This window comes from Gymnoscopelus braueri (assembly GCF_963280865.1).
Source record: "Gymnoscopelus braueri genome assembly, chromosome: 1".
NCBI lineage: Eukaryota > Metazoa > Chordata > Actinopteri > Myctophiformes > Myctophidae > Gymnoscopelus > Gymnoscopelus braueri.
In genome coordinates, this window is record NC_137603.1 from 57,974,118 (window position 1) to 57,998,981 (window position 24,864).

General features: G+C 41.8%; 1 protein-coding gene across 1 annotated transcript; it reads left to right on the plus strand.

Annotated features, from left to right (window-relative positions):
• Positions 1-402: 402 nt before the first annotated feature.
• Positions 403-24,803, plus strand: LOC308084134 (endoplasmic reticulum aminopeptidase 1-like). Its single transcript, XM_080426656.1, has 18 exons — positions 403-497; positions 7,009-7,555; positions 8,441-8,579; positions 9,128-9,262; positions 11,426-11,546; positions 11,769-11,923; positions 12,758-12,871; positions 13,707-13,841; positions 14,707-14,838; positions 15,289-15,443; positions 16,289-16,371; positions 17,304-17,487; positions 18,047-18,203; positions 18,954-19,141; positions 20,397-20,564; positions 21,069-21,209; positions 22,243-22,324; positions 23,115-24,803. Exons 2-18 carry the CDS (start codon positions 7,023-7,025, stop codon positions 23,337-23,339), a joined length of 2,847 nt encoding a protein of 948 aa, XP_080282782.1. The 5' UTR covers positions 403-497; positions 7,009-7,022; the 3' UTR covers positions 23,340-24,803.
• The last annotated feature ends 61 nt before the right edge of the window (positions 24,804-24,864 follow it).

Sequence of the window (24,864 nt, forward strand, 5' to 3'; positions counted from 1 at the left end):
AAGTTGCTCGGTCAAAATTGTACTTTTAGTTAAAGTACTTGAGTACTTGCTTTTAAAAAGTACTTAAAGGGATAGTTCACCACCGCCCCCCCCCCCCCCCCCAAACGTCTAATCTATCGATTAGACGTTTTTGTTTTTGTTGTATTCCTAAGCCAATCATTTGATGACCAGCGGAAGTAGGCAGTAGGCAGCGGTTCCGGTAGACACAAAGGAGGCTCTTTGTGTCTCCTACCGGAACCGCTGGTCGAGAACCAAGACTACAGTGAGGAAGAAATAGAATATATTTGTTTTTTATTCCATGGATTAGTCATTGGTATAATGGTGGACATAATAAGTGTACAGTAGCTATATGGATAACCAACGTCACGCAGCACTGAATGACACTTTATCAGTGTGTGGACAGGGAGATAATAGGACAGGGACTAACAGTATCTCTCAGTGCTGTTTTGTGTGAGCACCTGGCTGGCACTTCTCTTACCGGATCAAGCACCGCACAGGTAAGCTACAGCCAGTGGTGGAAGAGGTACTCAGATATATTACTTAAGCAAAAGTAGCAATACCACAATGTAAAAATAGACTCTGTTACAAGTATGTTACTTGAGAAAAAATACACAAGTATTGGCATCAAAATAAACTTAAATTACCAAAAGTAAAAGTACTAAAATGTTTGAAAATAGCAGATCTACAAGCTCACAACGCATCACAATGCGGCGCGTTGTGAGCTAAATTATAAGTTATTATATAACTTATAATTGTTTTCCCCAAGCCTACTCTCTAAGAATACATTAAAAACTGGTTGCCCGTTTTCCATTAGCTTTTTTCCAGTGGACCGACAACATCCATCCCCAGCCGTTTGAATGGGGTATAACTAAAGTAAGTACCCCATTTGAACAGCTTGGGATGGATGTTCAAAAGGGGTACCTATCTATAATAGATAATGTGGAGATATCTACTGAGAACAGTATTTGACTATATCTTTATTGCCTTGTAAAAAAAAAAAAAAATGCTGTTGTTATATGAGCTCTGTGCTTAACCACTTTTAAACCAAATACTTCATTGCGATTACGCCTCACAGTGCGTCACATTACGACTAATTGTGGACTTGGTTATAGAGCCACTATTTTCATTGAATGTTTACCTATTTTTGCAGAATTTTCACCTATTATGACATGCCCAGAATAGGGAGGTTGTGGTTAAAAAGGATAAAGGATTACCTTGCTGTAGAAATAAATTCCCTGGACCACTCTCAAACTTCTTCGGCTAGGCTGGGGTCTGCTTTGCTTGTGCAGTATTTCAGTGATGTTTGTGGGAAGTCTAAAATCTAAAGGGAACTCTTGTGTCGGATCAGCAGGTGGGTAAACAACTGTATTCCAAAACCTCTCCCTCCTTTGCTGGTGAGGGTTTGTGTGTTTTACCTGTTCTCTGCCTCCACCTCAGCATCGTAGAAAGGTGCACTTAGGCAGCAATAGGCTAGTCAGGTTTCTTTTCATCACCATGTACACAGCTTACTCCTCGTAAGCTGTGTACAGTAAATACAGTATTTCAGTGGTGAGCACAAGGTGGAGGGATGCAAAATGCAGGTGGAGAGGAGTTTGAGAGCTCCCGATGTCTGTGTGGCCTGAGCACATTGATCTCAAGTGTAGTCTCTCCATTTGTAAGGCTGCTCATGCTTCAGTTCTCCGGCTCAAAGCTGCATCATGGGACAGGCACCTCTGGATAAGGGTTTTTTAGAGCACATGAGCTTTGTATCCCCTTCTGTCCACAAACAGACAGTCAGACAGACAGACAGACAGGCACATTTGACTTTAGTTAATGACAGCCGTTGGTTCTCCAACCGGTGATGGGCCAATCTGGTGCAGCCACAAGCCCGGGAGGCCCGAATGGAACGAAAAGGGCAGCACAGAAGGTACAGAGGGTTAAGGCGCTACAGATTGAATCAGTCAATCTATTCTATAACGGTGAAGTTGTAGGTGGTAGTGTCTGTCTGGACAGATTATGCCCATATATGGAGATCCCTGAACTCTCCCAAGTTGATGCATGACAGCTGCACAGCTGATGGGTGCTGTACTGATGTCATAGACTTGCCTCTATACCCTGACAACAGGTCTAATGTAGACTGCTGCCCAGGTACCCTGACGTCAAGAGTGGCATCTCCAAGTACTCTTTGCCTATTTCACCTGCACAATAATAACCAAGGCAACTCTGGGTACCAAGTAGTGATGTCATCAATGACTGATGTCAGAGGTTGGCCTCCAAGTACTCTTAAAACAGGTTCTGACGTCATAGTACCGACATCATAGGGAATTCCTTTGTAAATAGATGCAAGATGATACCAGACGACAATCAAGAGTAAATAAATTAAGGTTGGGGTCATCATGGGGCTGTTCCCAGACGAGGGGAAGGCTTTGCCTCCGCCGGGCATCGTGAACAGAACGTCCGTGTGGCTGGGCCTGACCGGCTGGGCCACGGCCATGCTCCAGAACGCCATTAACTACAGACCACCACTCAAATCAGGTGCACATCGGCAAGTCCTGCTAGCAACCATTGGTTGGTTCATCGGCTACCATATTACAAAATATGAAAATTACACCTATGCCAGACGTGACCGGGACATGAATGAATATATCAAACTTCACCCTGAGGACTTTGCAAGGAAGGATAAGAAGACCTTTGCAGAGATTGTGGAGCCTTTCTACCCCATACGCTAAGCGTTGGCGAATGGTATAAAAGAGGAACATCTGGCTGCTGTGTCCCTTTTGTAAAGGCTTTGCCACATATCTTGCGGAACTTTTCTTTGTCGTGTATATAAATACTTTTACCCCCCAAAAAAAGAAAGAAAAAAAAAAGACATCGCTGAGGTCCAAAGGGAGTGCAATGTCGGGATGAAGTTGGTCGGATCAGAGGTTGGTCAGAACCGGCATGCAAAATTGTTGTAGTCACCTACGCCCAAATAAGGAGATCCCTGATATAATATTTGATGACATCACTGAAGGGGTCAGCTGTCCCAAATACAGCTCCAGACTCATCAGTCAGCGTCAGAGGGCTATAGGATCTAAACACTACACTCTCCCGGAGGAGATAGGATCAAAAACTCAAGGCAGGCACAGGGAAATTAAAATGATGTGCTCATTTCAATAATGTAAAATTTAGGATCAAAAACTCAAGGCAGGCACAGGGAAATGAAAATTATGTGCTCATTTCAATAATGTAAAATTTTGTCGATCGCTGAATTGCACAAACTAAGTGTAATGCATTACACAGTTTACCGAGAGGAATCTCCCCCACCCTCCATCTGACAAGCTTGTCAGTTTGTCTAATTCAATATTGAAAGTTTAAAAAATGACATTTGCGGTCAGCGCAGAAGCAGTTAATTCATTTGGCGGTTTTTATTAGTAGTTGCAGAAGCAGTTTAGACAGTTTTTAATAGCTGGAAGTTGCATATCCCACACAAATGTAGGCCACAAAAAAAATAAAGAAAAAACAGATTAATGCTATTCTATTCATAATGTATGCAATGTTTTCATATATTTGTCAAGGAGCGCTTTCTCAATGTGTTCAGAGTCATGACACAGGCAGAGACGGGGGCACAATGGAATGAGTCTTGGAGTTCATTGGTCCACACGATGGTCTCCGTGGACTGGCACCCAGCTGTGGCAACACCTTCTAGCAGGGCAAGGTATGAAGAATACCTTGGGAGTACACGGGAAGACAGCCTTGGATGTGCTGATGAAAGGACCTCATGCAGCACGCTGTATCAGGTGCTGAGCAGGAGGACCAGGTTTCGGCACAGCGTGGGCTAGGTGCAGTCGAGTATGGTGGTGGTAGAGTGGTTGATGATGACCATCTTGGATGCTGACATCTGGAGATCAAACCTATTCCGCCATTCCAGTTGAAGAACTGTTGCCGCCGATGACCTAGAACGAGACGCATGAGCTCCTCCAAACAGGTCTCGGGACCAAGGCCACGTTTAGACGTGCATGTAGTAATACAGTAATACTTCATGGATTGTGTGCCAAGAACGCGTCGGATAGAAGGTGCTGGTCAGGTCTGTGACCATGATGTTTCCATCCAATACGCTGCAGAGTTGACATCTAGCAGTGATGGGGGCTGGATCTTGTTGTAGCGGCCAGCGTCTACAAATTCAGGCACGTGGGATGCAAAGTCTGCTTGAGATAATGTCTGCGTCCAACCACCTGGGAAGTGGATTGAGTCTGGCATGTGGATCAATGGCAAACTCAGCATCCGTGCGCATCATTTCATCATCATCAGCATCATCCAGCCACGTAACCATCTCGGCCATGAAAGGAGCTTTGGTGGTGGCCATTGAAGTCATCAGTGGTGGTGGTGAGCGAAGGTAATCTTCTACCTGTTTGGATGTGTGGCCGTGCTGTCACAGTGAAGGAAGGCTACAACTGTTATACTCATATAGCCTATAAATATGACATGTGCTCTGCTTGTCTGTGTAACCGGTGGCTAGCACATTTAACATATGCAATGAACTTACTTAGACAATGTAAAGATATTTACATTTAAATTCATCACCATCAGATATCTAAAATCACGCTGAGCTTGGGTTTAGTTGCTTTTGGTTCACACCGTCACAAGCCACAATTTTGACTTTGTCCACCCTGACGGGGCCAGTGACATCTTTGAACTCCACATCGTTGAGGATAAACGTCCACACGTTTTCGACAAATCTGTAGGTGTTCAGCGAGCCTTTGAAGCTAACCCTGTTCGTAACTCGACTGGCAAGTGCCGTGTTGATGGCCTTGTCAAATTGAAGCTGAACCTGATGGGCTAAATCCTTTGTTATCTTCTGTGTGTGAATAAGCTCATCCAAGCTCTCTTGTAAAGTGATTCCCAGTGTCGTGCGTCTGTACGACTGATATGCCATTGTGATGGAAAAACCAAACTAGTTCGTAAACACGTATATATTTAAAATAGAAAAGCACCGTCTTTATCGGACTACTGTGCCTTCTCAAGCCTTACTTCACTTAAGGTTATCCTTTATATATCTGGTCCGCACAATTCGGATATCCTGTCGATCTGCAAGCTGTGAGGTCTGGGCTCCCTTTATAAAGACATAAGCGGTGACGTGGCGTGATGTCACCAGCCGTCTCCATTATGGAGTTACCCGTTTCCATGGTGATCCCTCTTCCGTGTTGGCCATGCCCAAATATGGAGTCAGATTATGCCGTCAGTACTATTATGTCATATTGATGACATCAGAGTACTCCATGTATATATATAGCGGTTGCGTCGGCAGGTCGGTGGACTGTGCATGTGCATGTTATAAACGTAACATGAACAGATGTCACAGTCGGTCGGTGGACAACATGCACTGATGTCAGACACAATCAGAAACTGTTGCCTAGCCATGCAGGCCATTGTCAAGGTGCACTGTGTCCCTTTCATGCCCTTATATATGGAGTTCCGTATTAGCCATGCCCAAATATGGGGTCCAGGCCAGACTATGACGTCAGTACTACGCCATATGACATCAGAGTACTCCATGGGCCCCTGATGGTCGGTTGGTGGAAAACATGCACTGATGTCAGACACAACATAGGAACCGTTGCCTAACAACATCGATTTGCGCATGTGAACCCTGAGGGACGTGTTTTCATTGAATCGAACATGGTTAAAATGGAGTTTGAAGTTGCAATGGGTTTATATAGGAAGGGGGCGTGTCTAAAGTAATATGCACTGATGTCACAGCACAACACAACATACGCCCATATATGGAGATCTCTGTTTCTGTCTGTCTGTCTGTCTGTCTGTCTGTGTCCCTTTTATGCCCATATAAGGAGATCTCTATCTGTCTGACACCCTTTTATGCCCACAAATGGAGATCCCTGATATGACATCATCGTACACAGAGATTACGTGCATTTTGCAGGGATCTCATACATGGGCGTATGTTGTTTGACATCAGTGCATGTTCAGAGGTACCTCTGACATCACGTTCATGTCACCATGACTCTGCCATAACCATATAAGGAGTTCCCAATACAGCTACGCCCAAATATGGAGTGTGTTGTCTAACCCCAATGTGGCGTCATGGCATCAGCAAACACATCAGTCAGCTCCATATGGGCACAAAAGGGGGCATGCCCATATATGGGCATATATTGATGACATCAGGGAGCTCCATATATGGGCATATAAGGGACAAGGACTGACCATAGGTGTGAGGGACGCGTAGCGGCTCAAACCTCTAGTACAGTATATGGTCATATCGCTTGTAAATGGTAAATGGAGCATTTATATAGCACTTTTATCCAAAACGCTTTACATAGATTGTGCATTACATTCACCTTCATAATTTCATACACCGATGGCGGAGGAAACCATGCAAGGCACCAACCTGCTCATCGGGAGCAATTACGGGTTCAGCTTCTTGCTCAAAGACACTTTGACACTAACTCTGGGGGAGCCCGGGATCGAACTGGGAACCTCGCCGGTTGCCATCCGGCCGCTCTACCAGCCACTCTACCCCTGACCCACTCACACCCTGCTTGTATCAGCAGTTTGGCCTGGTGCCTATCTGACTGACTGAGTTTGCAGTCGATCGGTCAGATGTTTCTCGGGACACAAAAAAATAAACTAAGAAATGTTTCTGGGATGGATGAAATTTCCCATGAGGTATAGAAATCTCATGTTACAAATGATTTAAAATCCTGTTTGATTTATTTCAACCCTGTTTCGATAGTTGTATTGTTCCTTCTCAGTGGTACCGTATAAGGCCTTATACCTTCTTATAGCCTAACTACCTTATATGACCTATTCCTAAGTCTTTCAAAAGAGGATTACAGAATAGTATAGAGGCATGAGTCTTGTCAGCAGTATAGTATATAAACTGCATTCCTCTCCTTTAAACAATAAATAATCTTGAAAGGTCGGGTCTGCTTGTTGATGAACAAAATGGCCTTTGCAAAGCAAGACCTTATGCATATTTCCTAAAGGATGAATAATTCACTTTTCACCTTTATGTCTTCCTTATCCTAGATCAGGCTGTAGTCATGTTCTCTGCAGCTGTGTGCCTGCAGCTGTGTGTCACAATAACATCAGCCTGGACCGATTTAAATGTACAAACGGATGCAGTCATTCCAGAGGAAACCTTCCCATGGAGTCAACCCCAACTCCCCACCAGCGTCAGACCTGACCACTATTTCTTGTCGATCCACCCCGACCTCGGCACGGATTCCTTCACCGGTCGCGTTCACATACTGATCACGGCACTGAACGACACCAGGCTCATCGTATTGAACAGCAAAGGCCTGTCCATAGAGGAGGCCACTCTGCAAGACGTCACCGTGTGGGGGACGCTGCTCCACAGAGATAGCATACGACAGCAGGAGAGGCCGGCGAGAGATCCTGTGACTCTGCGTGTGTTCGAGTCTACAGGCACCGAGCAGCTGGCTCTGCTCTCAGACGTGCCTCTCGTACCCGGGTGCAGATACAAGCTCTACCTCTCTTATTCCGGAACGTTCTCTGGAAGTTACTCTGGAATCTACAAAGCCTCCTACCGGTCGCCAGCAGACGCCACCCCCAGGTGAGGAAGATTCCATGACATAATAATGATCATAGATATAGAAACCTAGATACTGTACCTCATTGGCCTCTGCAGTTCATTGGAGCGAACTTTATCGCGGCCGCCATTTTGGAGAAGGCAAGCTTCCTGACTACTGGCCAATCACAGGGCGTCTTTTCCGGGACTTGTCAGAATCTAGTTGTATAAAAATATCCTGTTATATTTTTATACAACTACATTCAGCCAACTGAAGTCCCGGAAAATATTTTTTGAAAAAGAACAATTTTGAGGTACTTTTAGTTCTACTCCACTACATCTTAGAGGCAAATGTTGTACTTTTACTCCACTACAATTATTTGAAAACTTTAGTTACCAGTTACTTTGCAGACATAAATTATTACATTATAAAGCATACATTAACCACTTTAGCCCTATTTTATACCTAGGCTATTTGAAAATAGCCGATCTACAAGCTCACAACGCATCGTGACGCGTTGTGAGCCTGTAGATAGGCTATTTTCAAATATTTTAGTAATTTTACTTTTGGTACTTTAAGTACATTAATTTACTTGAGTAAAAGTACAAAGTATTGGTATCAAAATGTGTTTTTTCCACCACTGATGAATGACAACATATGAATTGTTTGTTTGATTGATTGATTGATTGATTGGTTGAATACTTTATTAATAGTTTGCAAAGACAAGCTCAGGGAAGTACAGTTCAATACAAGGTCTGTTAAGAGGATTTTAAACCCAAGAAAGCACTACGGCTTGTTTCCATTGGGGTTCTTTGTACTCAATTCATCAAAACATTTAATGATAGACAAAAATAGTTGAACATATCATTGCCTCTTCAATTAGTATGGCATTCCTGATGTTTACCCTGTTTTTCTGTTGTTGAATCTAGATCAATCGTAGCCACCCACTTCCAGCCCAGCTCTGCCAGGAAGGCATTCCCCTGTTTTGATGAACCCAGCATGAAGGCTCTGTTCTCTCTGGCAGTGGTTCGACAGAGAGGGCACATGACCCTTTCCAACATGCCAAAGGTGGGAAGAGACCGTTTGGAATTAGACCAGTGGTTCTCAACCTTTTCAGGCTGTGACCCCCCCCCCCCCCCCAAAATAATCATATTTGAACTGGGGATCCCCCCCCACCCTGACAAGCACTTGGAATAGTAGGCATTACATTTATTTTGACACGGTACCACTGGTAAATATTGTGAAAATAGACAAACAACAAGCTCACAACGCCTCGTGCGAGAAGTTGTGAGCATGTAGACCGGCTATTTTCACAAGATTTGCCTATTTCTTATGTAATATTAGACAATTTGGCCAATATGGTATTAAAAAACTCTTAAAAGTCATTCAATTCTCACTTTATACATGTGCAGATACCCTGTATACACTTAAACTGTATGTTGGTTTATTTACTGTTGAGTGAGAAAACAATGTTGCACATTAATCTAATCATCTGGGGATCCCCCAACATAATTTGGGGACCCCCCTGTTTTTGGAACCACTTTTCTACTCCATACTGCCTACACCTATGGGCTCTCTCACACATCATAACGTTCTCTTTCTTTCTTTGTATATAGCTATACACGAAGGTCAGTGAGGACGGCTTGGAGGAAGACTTCTACCAGACCAGTGTGAGGATGAGCAGCTACCTGCTGGCCTTTGTGGTCTGTGATTATTCTGTCAACTCAGCAGAGACAAAGAGAGGAGTCAAGGTGAGGTCAACAACATTGGTGCCAAAATGTGATACTGTAGCTATATACAGTGGTGGAAAAAGTACTATTTTGTTTTACTTAAGTAAAAGTATCAATGATGCAATGTAAATACGCCGGGAAAGAAATAACTTTTGAAAATAGCCGATCTACAAGCTCACAATGCGTCGCATCGCGACGCATTGTGAGCTTGTAGATCGGCTATTTTCAAACGGCCGAAATGTATATAGGGCTGAAGTGGTTACTCTATGTTTTGTAATAATCAAAATCTACTAAGTAACTAGTAACTGAAGTTTTCAAATAATCGTAGTGGAGCAAAAGTACAATATTTGCCTGAGTAGAAGTAAAAGTACAGAAAATTGGAAAATGTACTTAAGTACAGTACTCAAGTAAATGTGTTTCAGGACCCTTGAAAGAGTATAATAACATGATATCAGAACCTGATGAAGATGCTAGCAATGGAAACGTCCCAGACGTTTCCATTGCTGGCATCTTCATTATATCTTACAGTAGCAGATATTATATTTATTATATATCTCTGCTGTTCGGCCGGAACCAGCTAAATCCAAAATGGTAATTGTTCAGGAAATGAAAAACTAAATATCAATTTTTCAGAAAATGAAGAAAACCTTATATTTTTAAAACAAAGCAATACTGCCTCATCAAACTTGGTATTGTGACTTTATATATTATCAGATACTTGCATGTGTCATTATATTATCACCACTTTACCCAAATCCAGTGCAAGTGGAGTTAGGAGGTTTTGTCCATCATTGATAAGAACAGCTGGCAATGGATCTCAAAGCTCACAACACATCACAACGCATTGTGAGCTTGGAGATCAGCTATTTATGGTGAGCGCCATCCTCATATACTATAGATCAAGCTGAATTCTGTACTTAAACAACTTTTATTTTAACATGCATTGTAAACAACCATGGATCTAACTGTTACCACTGTTGTTCTTCTACAGTTGAGTGCAACAAACAATTCTGCCTCAATACTCAATCATGTATTTAACAAAAGCGATCATGGCACACCAACAATAAAAAAAATGGCATATAAATACAAAATACATTCATGAAAAATAGAATCTTTAGCCTATCAAATCTGTAGCCTACTGCACTAACAATAACAACCACAGTTGAATTTACCTATCATATACCTATCAACATTTTATTATCACACTGTTGTGTGTTGTGTGTTGCGTGTGTGTGGTGGGTGTTTCTTAGTGCTTTAGATTGTCATAAAAGCTGTGAAAGTCTTTTGGCATGATCTCCTTGAGCTCTTGGAGATGTTTGAAACAAACTCCTGCACACACTCATTCTCTGTCCATTAACATTTAAAAAGAAAACACGAGCAGATGACCTTTGTGAAGACACCCTTCTCCTCTTTACTGGGGTGACATCTATCAAACCTTGCACATACATTCTCTTCTCTTCCCAGTTTATGTTCTCCCAAAAGCATTGAAAAATCTTCTCCCTGTCTGCCTCATACAGAGCAGAGCTTCTCGAGAGCCTGAGAGGAGGGGGGAGTTGTTTGTTTTTGACGGACAGTTTGAGGGTCCAATGGAGTTAGGAGTTTTCGTCAGAGGCGCTTTTTAATACTTTTCATATGTTATTATTTAAAAAAAAATTACACAGATGTAGAGGGGGTTCAATAGCGTTGATTTATGAAAAAAAAAAAAAAACTGAAAAAGGAGTTAGCTGGTCCCGGCTGGACACTGACGATATATTTTTTAAATCTACCTTTTGATTTTTTATAAAATAAAAAACGTAACTTTTTATATTTTTTCCTAAATTGATGCCTCACTTCATCATACAAGAGTGTGACACAAAAGTAGTGCAAATAGATCTACAAGCTCACAACGTGTCGCATCGCAGCGCGTTGTAAGATTGTAGATCGGACATTTGCACTATTTTATGCTTTTAAAACAATCATAAAAAGGAATGGATATCACACATCAAACATTTTGTTCGTTCTCAACCCCACACTTAGTGGTTGGTTTGTTTTTCGACGTTTTTTTGACGTTTTTTCGACGTTTTTTCGACGGTTTGACAATCGAAGAGAAAAGGAATATCAATTATTCAGATTCAAGCAGGGGGGGGGGTAGTTATGGGGACATAAAATATGTCATCATCATGTCATACCTTTGGGTTCCTGCAGGTGTCTGTATTCACAGCGAGCCACCAGGTGAACCAAACCCACCACGCCCTCCACACTGCCGTGGAAATCCTGGACTTCTACGAGGAGCTCTTCCAGATGGCCTACCCGCTACCAAAACTAGGTAACCTGATAACTTACAATAAATTATCGGCCCACCAGGGCCACCCATCTGACTGAAGTGGTCAGTCAGATGGGTGGGTTGCGAACGCTTTTGAGATTTTCAAGTGGGCCCTGGCCCCAAAAAGGTTGAGAACCACTGTGTTGAACAACACGAATGACATGAAACTAGAACACGCACACGCACTAATGTAAAAATGTGTGTGTGTGGCTCCTGTATTTCTAGACTTGGTGGCCATCCCAGACTTCGAGGCGACGGCCATGGAGAACTGGGGTCTGGTGATGTTCAGGGACTGGTCTCTGCTCCACCAGGACCACAGGGATGGCGTGAGGGGCCAGTTCTATGTCAGCCTGGTCACCGCTCATGAACTGGCTCACCAGGTACACATACTGAATACATAAATAAATACAAAGAAACAACTGCACTCACGAGCTAATTTAGCTAAGTCGCACTGCTGCACGTTGTGAGCTAGACAGTGGTGGAAAGTAACTAAGTACATTTACTTAAGTACTGTACTTAAGTACAATTTAGAGGTATTTGAACTTTACTTGAATATTTCTAATTTCCAATACTTTTACTTCTACTCCACTACATCTCAGATCCAAATATTGTACTTTACTCCACTACATTTATTTGAGAAGATTTTGATAATTATTACAAAACATACGTTAACCACTTCAGCCCTATATACATTTGAAAATAGCTGATCTACAAGCTCACAACGCGTCGTGTTGCGACGCGTTGTGAGCTTGTAGATCTGCTATTTTCAGAGCAACACTGGAGCGCAACCAAACATAAATTACTTTTAGTTCTACTAGTCCCTCCCAAACGTTTTAGTCTAGTTTTTATTTGTTGACGAAATTGTCAATATATTTAGTCTTAGTTTTAGTCATCTTGGTTTAGTTTTTATTTAGTTTTTGTCAGTGAAAAAAGGTAGTCGACAACAAAAAATTGTCATAGTTTTAGTCGACGAAATCAACACTGCTTTGGAGAAGTAGTTATACAGTAAAATTGTAAAATCAATTCTGAAACGATCAGGTATACCAGTGAAGAGGAGGTAGTTAGCAGTCTGTCAGCTGAATTCTGTACGGGACGGGATATGTTTTATTTTTATAGTATATAGATAGAATTACAATAATCTAAACGCTATTTAGATTAGATAAAGAACTTCATGATGAGAAGTTTGAGAAACTCTGCTTTGATTATTTTGCCAGTGGTTTGGCAACCTGGTGACCATGCACTGGTGGAAGGACCTTTGGCTCAACGAGGGTTTCGCCAGCTACCTGGAGCACATCGCCCTCAGACACATCAAACCGGACTGGTGTGAGGTGAGCTGTCCTTTTGTAACCACCCTTTATCCCATTAACCCATTAAGACCGGGAGTGCATCTGTGTAACTAACCATTATTTTATACTTTGGCTATTAAAAAATAGCAGATCTACAAGCTCATAGCGCGGCACCGAGTGCCGCGCTATGAGCTTGTAGATCTGCTATTTTTTTAAACTCAAATCTTTGCTTCTGGGGGGTCCCTGGAACAACATATTTTGAGATGGGGGTCCGCGGCCAAATACATATAATTTTAGGAGTCCTTGACATTTTAACTGTTAGGATTTAGAAGACATTTGTAGAATCCCCCAGAAGCAAATATTTGAGTTAAAATGTTCGCTTTGAAATTTTTTAATTCAAAGATTTGCACAAACTTTCATGATTTTTCAAAAATAGCAGATATACAAGCTCATAGCGCGTTTTTTTCCCCAAGGGGGCGGGGTCAAAACAATGGCTCTGTACGCAATTGGTTAGACCTACAACCAACTACCAATCACAGTCTCCTATATTTTAATACTGGGCCCTGATTGGTTACCCACGTCTTCTGGAGCAGGAAATGGATTCTCTATGGAGCGGTGCCAGACCCAAATCGCAGAGTGCAATTTTTTTTGCACTCGCAGATTCGTCTGGTCCCAGGCTATTATATATGTGGTTATAACGCATTATAAACCCAACCTTAATATAAAGTCTTACCAACAAGTTTCTTGTGTGTTTGCACCTGTTTATCAAAGCAAACTGAGTTTCTGGTGTTGCTATATCTTTACCCTTGTGCTAAAAATATGACATTCAACCCACTTCTGGGTCTATATATCTCTCTGTCTGTTTGTTCCTTTGCAGAATGACCAGCATCTGCTGATGAACACCTTAAAGGCCCTAGACAGAGATTCCATGTTGACGTCTCACCCCTTATCCCTCTCTGTCAGCAGCTCCACCCAGATCAGAGAGATGTTTGACGAGATCTCCTACTACAAGGTTTCACTCTTTATGATAGTCCTACAGTACACTGTATGCCACGTGTCCTCATTTATTACCTGATGACGCCAAATAAGCCTAATCTGTGTTCACTCCAGGCCTATGGGCTTAAAGGAAAACAATACACCGACCTAAACTCAGAATTTGCCTTGGCCTAGCTTTGATGAATAAGTAATAATCCAAACTAGTTCTCTGCTGATTATGGGTATAGAGGTATATGCTCACACAGTACATTTCTATGGAATGCATTGAGTATATTTCCATTGGAAATGAAGAATTTAATCGATGTCTGCCAACCATCTATCTATCTACAACATTATTATTTATCAGACTACCAAATTAAATCATTATCGAGGCATCAGTTGCACGTGTCAAGAGTGTTTGAAGGAGAAATAACGGAAGCTGTCAGTGGTCATTTCCCACTGCACCAACTTCAGACATAAAAACGACATAAAACGTATTACGACGCAAATGTGTCTCCAATACTTAGTTATGGATGAGCCATGTTATGGCTACAATAATGTCCCTCACCAAAACAAATTTCAATATTGTAGTTGAAAATCAGTTATTTTCATTTCTTTTTGTTTTTTTCGTAAATTTACACTCTAATTGATCATCTTACAGCGTCACACAAAAGCATCAAAAGTAGTAAATTCCACAAGCTCGAAGCAGTCCCGAAGCGACGCGTTTTGAGGTTGTAGAACTGTTACTTTTGATTTTTTTTTATCTGAATCCTTAAAATTAACAGTTTTGAACATATGAGGTTTCCACCCAACAGAGTCACAGAGACGATATAACAAGTATAATTAAGTAAAATTAGGCCGTGTTCTAACAGACATCATGTGTCGTCCTATCTTTGTTTCAGGGGGCTAGCATCATTGCCATGCTTAACTCCTACCTGTCAGACCCTGTGTTTATCTGTGGAATACGCCACTACCTGAGAGAACACTGCTACGGTACCGCCACGCCAGATGACCTGTGGCGAGTAATGACAGAGGTACTGCCTGTCCTTCTGCCCTGTGTTAAATGTTGTTGTGGAGTTGTAGATGCTAACTTATTTGGCTTTCCAATCCAATCCTGTAGCGGTGCCAGGTACATCCATAACCGAGCCTTGGATCAGTTCAACTGTGTGTGGCTAGCAGAATTGTGTCACATTATGTATTAGAAAGCTTAAAGAAAGATAATTGTGCATTTTCTGTTAGGAGCAGTTATATACACGTAAGTATAACTTGGTATGAAGCTTTTTGGAACAAATAGCAAATATTTCAAAATATAAGGTTTAGCTGTCATTGGTATTAAACCTGTGTGGCAAATGGCAACAAATTTCAAGTGTATATTAAAGTACAGAGGTAGCAGTAGTTTTTCAAATGTATTTAACGGTACATTTGATTAATAGACCTTAGGGTGGTTGTGTTTCAGTGGAAATCACAGGCCTCTTTCCTTGCAGGCTGCCCAGAGGAAAAACATGACAGTGGATGTGAAAGCGCTGATGGACACATGGATAACCCAGAGAGGCTATCCGCTGGTGACAGCTTCTGTCCGGGGTGCTCGGGTCTACCTGCGACAAACTCCATTCACCATCTTACCTCACAACGACACAGAGTAATGCAAAACACCAAAAATACCTTCCTTCTCTCAATGTCTGAATCTCTCTCTCTGACTGTCTCGTTCTCTCTTCTCCAAGACATCTGTTTCTCACTGTTTGGGTCACTTTGCTCTGTGTGTCACTAGACTGGAATCAATTCACTCTGCCAGATTGCATATATATACAGTAGCAGTGGTAAAAGTGGGAGTTTGAGAAGTACTGGCACACTGATTCTGGAGTGTATCAGCTGATTCAGAAATGTGTGTGTGTGTGTGTGTGTGTGTGTGTGTGTGTGTGTGTGTGTGTGTGTGTGTGTGTGTGTGTGTGTGTGTGTGTGTGTGTGTGTGTGTGTCTGTGTCTGTGTCTGTGTCTGTGTCTGTCTGTCTGTCTGTCTGTCTGTCTGTCTGTGTGTGTGTGTGTGTGTGTGTGTGTGTGTGTGTGTGTGTGTGTGTGTGTGTGTGTGTGTGTGTGTGTGTGTGTGTGTCTGTGTCTGTGTCTGTGTCTGTGTCTGTGTCTGTCTGTCTGTCTGTCTGTCTGTCTGTCTGTCTGTCTGTCTGTCTGTCTGTGTGTGTGTGTGTGTGTGTGTGTGTGTGTGTGTGTGTGTGTGAGTATTTTTGCGGAAACGGTTTGGGAGTAGTAGGTGGCCTTTAGACCAGATGACACTGTTTAAAATTCGGAATACAAATCATGGCTTTTACACAGGTACTGAGGAATGCCTGGTGATGCGAGGGTAGTGTGTCACTGTCTGTCTGTCTGTCTGTCTGTCTGTCTGTCTGTCTGTCTGTCTGTCTGTCTGTCTGTCTGTCTGTCTGTCTGTCTGACATGGAGAATAACAACATGTATTGTGTCTCTGCTGCCGTAGTGCTGCTGTGTGGCAGATCCCGTTCACTTTCTACACCAGCAGCTCATCGGTTGTCTTCACCCATCTGATGAAGAGCAAAGAAGGTAGTTTGGTTGAGTAAAGTACAAAAGTATTGGCATCAATATATACGTTAAGTACCAAAAGTAAAAGTACTCATTATGCAGTGTCCCATTTCACACGTATTAAAATGTTTACAAATCTTTGGAAAATAGCAGATCTACAAGCTCACAACGCGTTGCTTTTCCACGCGTTGTAAGCTTGTTGATTGGCTATTTTCAAATAGCCAAATATTCTGTATATAGGGCTGAAGTGGTTACTGGTTTATGTATGTTTTGTAATAATAACCAAACTCGACATATGCAAAGTATAACTAGTAACTCAAGTTTTCAAATACTATAGTAATCCTATATTAAAATTGCCTAGAGGGTGGGTGGGTGGATGTCACAAATGTATCATGCCGACTTGCAAGGCGCACCATTGCTCCAATCCGCGCCAACTTTCGCACAAACACTGTCAGTGGCGGAACAAGTCAAAGCCAGCAAATGCATAGCGACGCGTTGTGAGCTTGTACATCGGCTATTTTCAAACATTTTAGTACTTTTACTTTTGATACTTAAATACATTTTGATACCGATACGTTTGTACTTTTACTCAAGTAAATTCTGAATTCCAGACTTTTACTTGTAACAGAGTATTTCTACATTGCAGTATTGATACTTTTACTTAAGTAAAAAATGTGAGTACTTTTTCCACCACTGCCGGGGACCACTAGTTTATTCTCTTAGTGTATTCAGTAAGAGTCAGGCATAATGGCCTGATATTTTTCTCTCTCTACGTGTCTGTCTGTCTGTCTGTCTGTCTGTCTGTCTGTCTGTCTGTCTGTCTGTCTGTCTGTCTGTCTGTCTGTCTGTCTGTCTGTCTGTCTGTCTGTCTGTCTGTCTGTCTGTCTGTCTGTCTGTCTGTCTGTCTGTCTGTCTGTCTGTCTGTCTGTCTGTCTGTCTGTCTCTCCCATCAGAGGTGATCCAGCTCCCATCAGAGGTGTTGTGGATCAAAGCCAACGTGAATTCCTCTGGGTTCTACAGAGTGTCCTATGACAGCCTCACGCTGCGGGCTCTGGTCACACGGCTGCAGGCGGGTCAGTCTGCCCTCAGCCCAGCGGACCGGACCGGACTGATGGACGACACCTTTCATCTGGCCAGGTACACGTGTATGTGTAACGGCCCGGGATTTGAACCCGGGGTCGAATGTTGACAAAATAAACCCACAAAATGTAATAATGTGATTGTTCCGTAATGCAGTTCCAATGGTGAAAGCTGTGTTTTTTCACCCGGTGAATGAATGGTGGATTCGGTGTGTCTCAAAGAATTTGTACAAGTTCTATAATGGTATTGATGTCAAGTCACACAAATCTAGCATCATCAACGTCATCGAATTAGATTACACTCAATACTGTATCAAACATATGATACAGACAAATCAAATGTTGTATTGCCTTCTTGAGACTGACCACAAGCATAACTGATCACGGAGTATAAAATCGAGTCATTTTGTTTGCAACAATCTAAAATGACTCCAGGCCCTCTAGTAAATCATAGTGTAATTTTCTTAAATTGTGACTGTCTTAGCGGGTCTTATCTGTACGATTGCTTACATCTCTGTATATTTGTTTATTTTAGTTTGCTCGTTAAAGCTTCCATTCACTCGGGAACTAAAACTTTTTGAGCATGTATCAAAGATGACTTGTTTGTTTATCCACAGACAAGGATCAGTGCGGTACGGTGATGCCTTCACACTCAGCTTGTTCCTCAGGGTGGAGGAGGAATACTTACCCATCACCGTGTTCATCAGTAACATGAGGAACATCATCATCAACATGGACTTTGCCAGAGAACCATGCATCACTCAACTTCTTAAGGTAAAGTAATGATGAACACACAGAGCCCTGCATCACTCAACTTCTTAAGGTAAAGTAATGATGTCACTTTGTGCCACGCTGCGATCTTGTACATCTGCTATTTGTGTAACATTTTAGAAAAATCTTGAAAGTGTTTTGAAACATTTTGAATAATTATGCTTTTTTTTAAAACACAAATCTTCTCTTCTGCGGGTCCCTCCCTGATGTGGCACAAAACATTTTCAGATGGGGGGGATCCGTGGCAAAATATATATATCAATTTCGGGGTCCTTGACATGAAAATGTTTGAGAACCACTTTGTGGGGCTGTAGCGGGGGTGAAAGCCCAAGCCAAATTTCCCTTGTGGACAATAAAGTTTACCTTGACCTTATTGAACTTTCTTTTGGAACATTTTTAAACTCAAATCTTTTTTAAACTCATATTTTGATGGGTAAAACCATCATACCCAAAATGATATGCATTTGGCAGCAGACCTCCCCCCCCCCCCCATCTCAAAATATTTTGTTCCAAGGACCCCCAGAAGCAAAGATTTGAGTTAAAAAAATAATATATATATATATATATATATATATTCAAAGATTTGCACAAATGTTCAAGAATTTTCGAAAATAGCAGATCTACAAGCTCGTAGCGCGGCTACGAGCTTGTAGATCTGCTAGCTTTGAATAGCCAAAGTATAAATGAATTTGAATTTGATTCCTTTTTATGAAGACATATACTGTATATTCTTTTTCCACTTTGTACTTGTAGCAGCACCTGTGGTCCATGTTGGCGAGGCAGGCGTTGGCCCAGCGTTGGGAGGACACGGGGTCTCTGCCCGTCCAGAACAAGAGGAAGACCCTGCTGGAGATGGCGGTGCTGGCGGGCCACTCGCCGGCCTCCGAACAGGAGGCCCTGCGTCTCTTCCACTTCTGGATGGCCAGAGATGGAGACTATCCGTACGTATAATGCGGCATGTGCTCACACAAGAACTGTACTTAAGCCATTAATGTTTTTGAAAAATCTTGAAAATGTGTGCAAATCTTTGAATATATATATTTTTTTTTTAAGCAAAAATTTTTTTACTCAAATCTTTGCTTCTGAGGATTCTACAAATGTCTTCTAAATCCTAACAGTTTTTTAGAAAAATACTTGTGTTGCTATAATATCACGATCTTTCTATAAAGGTTGCAAAATGTCAGCCAATTTGGATAGAGTACCCATTTATCAGCTTCATTTTGTGTGTTTAGTGTTCCAGTTCCAATTTTGTCTGCTTCTTTCTTTGTGTCTTCACTTCCAATTTCACTTGTTTAATGTGTATCCTGTCTGAGTTCTCTATCCTGATTGGATAAAATTGGTAGGTATCCTGACCTGAAAATGCATTTTATGTTTAATAAAGAGCTGGAGACACATGGAGACTCCTGTTACTGAACAAACACTCTATAGCAATGAGTACTATCAGAATACAGAGCTATTAACACTTATTTTAACCAAAGACAATCACTTACCATACTGTACCTTTAGGGTGGTTCATGCTTACTGAATGGTGGTTGGAAGCAAACCTCAAGCATTGGTAATCAAATTAAAAGTCCATGTAATTAAATATGAGCCTCAGACAACTACTGTATTAGTATTCATAACGACGTGGCATATTATAATGCATGCGTTATGATGCATATAAATGCATGAAACACATCAACTTGACTTGAGTTGACGTTGATTTCAGTGTGGGCCAAATGCCTGATGACATGTAGACTGGACTGACCTTGGAAAGTAGCCCACAGAAGCTCAAGCTTGCCAAGTTATGTCAAATATACCGGACGGGCGTTACAATTACATATAGACACATAACACATTCATAAGTCCTAATTCTTCTGCGATCCATCTTGATATATGCCTCCACCTGGTGGTGAGAAATTGGAATGAAACAACAATGTTATTATACAGTATGTACTGTATGTCAATCACCACAATATACTGTAAATGTCATGATGTACACCATACCACAGGAGCCCATGTAAAAATGCACTGGCTTATAGAGTTTATACTGTACCCTTTGTGTGTCCAGTGTTATTTATTTATTGACTATTTTAACGGTAACCGTAACGCTCGCCACAAAACACACTCGCCCCCATTTTTTACTCAGACCGCTCGCCCCAAGCGGTTCTTGTATTCTTGTATACAAGAATCACCTTGTTTTTCATTGTTCCACAGACTGCCTTCCAGTCTGCGGGGGCTGATATACCATCTGGGGGTGAAGAGAGGGGACGATGTGGAGTGGACATTCCTGCTTGACAAATACTGCAGCTGTTCCTCCAGCAAGGAGAGGGCGCTGATGCTGGCAGCGCTGTCTCGTACCTCTGACCAGGACAAGATACTGTGGCACGTATACCTTTATGACACATTTAATTTCTATCACAACTTAAAATAACAAAACAGTTAAAAATATTATTTATGCTAAAATAACAGATTTTCAAGCTCACAACGTGTCGCATCGTGACGCGTTGTGAGCTTGTAGATCTGCTATTTTCAAATAGCCAAATTATACAGGGCTGAAAGTGTTAATGTATGTTGTAATAAACAAGTAACTAAAGTTTTCAAATAATTATAGTGAAGTAAAAGTATTGAAAATTGGAAGTACTCCACCAAAGTAAAAGTACCTAAACATTTTGTACAGTACATTTACATTTACTTGAGTAAATGTACTTGGTTTACTTTCCACCACTCCTTTTGACACGGATCTGGATACTTACAGCTTTACACTGTGAAAGAGAAATAGGAATAAAGAAATGTGTTTTTGCAAGATGGAGATTTGTGTGTTTTCCTGGAATCCATGAGATCTAATTAACTGATAGCAGATTTGATGTAATTGTTTATTTCCATCAGGTTGTTGAGTAATTCTCTCCAGAACCATATAATCAAGACACAGGACTTGGCCATCATCGTGGACATTGTGGCGTGTCGACCGAGGAGCAATGAGATCGCCTGGACGTTCCTGCGGAAACACTGGGACCAGCTGGTAGCAAAGTAGGCATCACCTCATCTCTTGTTTCACACTAAATCAGGGTTCTTCAACAGGGGGTCCGGTGATAGGTTAAGACTTTGACAGGGGGCCATTTTCTAATTGCAGTTTCTTTAGGGCAGTTTTGAAAGTGAGTAGGGTTTTACACTCCTTTACTCCTTTTGGTAGGGCATTCCACATTTTTGTTGAATAGCATGAGAACGAGTTCATTCCCTTTGTTGAGCCAAATCTGGGTTGAACATGATCCGTGGAGCTTCCTCTGGTGTTATGATCGTGGGGGATCCCAATGTTGTGGCGTATCTTGTAGACCAGGCCCATTGTAAGTTGCTGTACTCTGTCCTCAACCCTAAGCCATCGAATCCTAGCAAAATTAACAGGGGTTAGATGGGTTTTGTGTTTGAGGCCAAGAAGTAGCTTTACTAGTTTGTTTTGGGATGTTTGAAGCCTTGTTTTTAAGGCCTTGCAGTGGTGTTGTGATACCATGAGGAGCATGCATAATCGAAATGACTTTGTATGAGGGCCCCTGCAAGAATCAGCAAGGTATTCAGGGGAAATCCTATACAAAAAGCGTGTTATTTGGTGGTTATTTGGTTTGTCACCAAGATGGAACCCAGGTAGGTAATTTCCTCCTTTCTTGTGATAACATCATCACCCGCTTTGATTGTGAAGCTCTCAGCCTAAAAGGAGTAGTTCCCATACCGGGAGTCGAACCCGGGCCGCCTGGGTGAAAACCAGGAATCCTAACCGCTAGACCATATGGGACTTACATACAAACATGTCAAAGTACGGGATCAATTTACGAAAAAAGTTCAAATATGGAGATAAGAGGTTTCTGCAACAAACAAATACGCATGTGGCCCCCTGGAGTGAGTGTGGAAATATAGTGGCCCTATCATCAAAGTTGCCCACCCCTGGTCTACACGAACACGATTGGCCTGTATTCGGGGATCATGTTTTTTATTTGGAGCAATGTAGGTTGTCTACAGTTACTAAAGTTAACACTGACATGACTATTTGTGGTGTTTTTGTTTCTAAAAGGTTCCCCTTGGGTTCACCCTATCTGTCTGGCATTGTGACTGCTACCACGTCCCATTTCAGTTGTACCGAGAAATATGATGAGGTGATTAATAATTTAATAATTTTTCATTTTAATCATTTTTAATTAAACGTCATTAACTCTCTCAGTGCCAAGCCCCGAGTTATCCCGAGTTTTCTCTGAATACCCTCCCTGCCAGAACGAGAAATCCCGAGTTTTTACTTTTTACTGTGGTCGCGCTATTCTGTTTATTTTTCATGATCACTTTCACTTTCTGATTCCTTCAGACTCATTGGGTTCCGGTTTCATGACGCAGATTCCGTTTCCGGAAAACGTCACATCCGGTTTATGACCGGATGTGACGTAAGCCTGTTTGGGAGGGGGCGAGCGAGTCAACGAGGTGATCAATGTGTCGATTTGCTGCTCTCTACTGGTAGAACTGTCGTATGTGTTTAAAACCGCAATCAGACAATTTATTTGAATGAAAAATTACAAAATTACAAAATTAAAAAACACGCAAATTGCTGGCACTGGGGGAGTACTTTATGAAAATACTCTTGGCAGTGAAAGAGTTAACCACCACAGTCACTTGATTTAAAGGTTTAGAATTAGACTGCAGGTGTTCATCTGTGTGTGTGTGTGTGTGTGTGTGTGTGTGTGTGTGTGTGTGTGTGTGTGTGTGTGTGTGTGTGTGTGTGTGTGTGTGTGTGTGTGTGTGTGTGTGTGTGTGTGTGTGTGTGTGTGTGTGTGTGTGTGTGTGTGTGTGTGTGTGTGGGGGTGTGTGTGTGTGTGTGTGTGTGTGTGTGTGGGGGGGGGTGTGTGTGGGGGGGTGTGTGTGCGTGTGCGTGTGCATGTGCGTGTGTGTTCTGTTAAGGTCCATGAATTCTTTGTGACAGAAAAGAGGCTGGACCACCTCCACTTTGTCAGGAGGACACTGGAGACAATCGAGGCGAACATCCATTGGCTGAAAACCAGCACAGCGGGCATTCGGTCTTGGCTGCAGAAGACCTACATATACACGTTTAAAGCCTGTCCACTTTGCAGGAGGGAATACACCTACCACTTCAAATGGGGAACAACTTTTCATATCAATGTCTAGGATTCCAGCTGTCAGGCACCTGTGACGTGATAGATCACTATATATCAGTGGTGTAAAAAGTACTCAAATGTTTTACTTAAGTAAAAGTATCAATAGTACAATATAGAAATACTCTGTTACAAGTAAAAGTCCGGAATTCAAAATGGACTTGAGTAATAGTACAAAAGTATTGGCATCAAAATGTACTTAAAGTACCAAAAGTAAGAGTACTCATTATGCAGATGTCCCATTTCAAGTTTTCAAATGTATAACAATCTTTTGAAAATAGCAGATCTACAAGCTCACAATGCGTCGCATCGCGATGCATTTTGAGCTTGTAGATCGGCTATTTTCAAAGGGCCGAAATGTATATAGGGCTTGAGTGGTTATTGTATGTTTTGAAAAAATCTACAAAGTAACTAGTAACTAAAGTTTTCAAATAATTGTAGTGGAGTAAAAGTACAATATTTGCCTCTGAGATGTAGTGGAGTAGAAGTGAAAGTACAGAAAATTGGAAATACTCCAGTAAAGTAAAAAATCCTCAAAAGTGTACTTAAGTACAGCACATATACTTAGTTACTTTACACCACTGCTATATATTATAAAATGTTCAAGAAAAAGTAATGCTTCACGCCAGGAACTGCAGTTGTACAGCTTTATTGTCTGTGTTTTAATCCTATTAGAATTTTCATCAGGGCCAGGCAGATCCAATATTTCTCATTTGTCTTCTTCAGTGCTGCGCTTCATTGCAATTATCTACTCTATGAATATTAAAGTCACCAGTTAAAACTACTAGACGGTCAGTGGAAATAATGGACAGTAGTTCAGAAAGGTCATATGAAGTATGAGTATTTAGGTGGTCAGTTAATGTTAGAACTTGAGGTGAAGATTTCAATATACCAGAGAGATATTCCAAAGATGTGGAATCTCAAAATGATACATGCTTGCAACACATCATTAAATAAGGCAGCTACTCTACCTCCTTGAAATGAGGCGGTGCTGGCTCAATAAGGAGTGCTTCACTTTAAATCATTTTTATTTTGTTTTGACACTTGCTTTGGCAGTTGGGTTTCTCATGCCAATAAAGCTCCTTTGAATTGAATTGAATTGAATTGAATGCTTCACTCAAGTAGTGATGAGCGGGCCGACCCGTAACCCGCGGGACCCGCGGGTCAACCCGCGGCGCGGGTGGGTCGAGTCAGGATTTCAGAGGCAATTATGCGGGCTACGGGTGAGCGGGTCAGCCGCTCTCACACGCAAAAAAAAAAAAAAATCACATGCTCTTGTTTTGTCTTTATTCCTAATAAGAATAAGAATAATAACAATAAAACAGTTTGAATACACTTGGGGTGTATACTTGAAGATTATTTTCCTTCATGATTTTACCGTTATTTTTTTTTACCGCGGGTCGCGGGGCGGGTTGAGCCATAGATTTATATATGGGTTCGCGGGGCGGGTTGAGGCGGGTTGGGTTCCGTGGCGGGGCGGGGCAGGGCGGGTCATGAAAAAACCCGACCCGCACATCACTACGTTCACTGCTATTTTT

Excerpts from the sequence above, each read along its gene's own strand:
- LOC308084134 (XM_080426656.1), top strand. The coding sequence starts at position 7,023 with ATGTTCTCTGCAGCTGTGTGCCTGCAGCTGTGTGTCACAATAACATCA. Across the intron at positions 12,872-13,706 it reads TCAAACCGGACTGGTGTGAG|AATGACCAGCATCTGCTGAT; the intron begins GTGAGCTGTCCT and ends GTTCCTTTGCAG. Across the intron at positions 15,444-16,288 it reads TTACCTCACAACGACACAGA|TGCTGCTGTGTGGCAGATCC; the intron begins GTAATGCAAAAC and ends CTGCTGCCGTAG.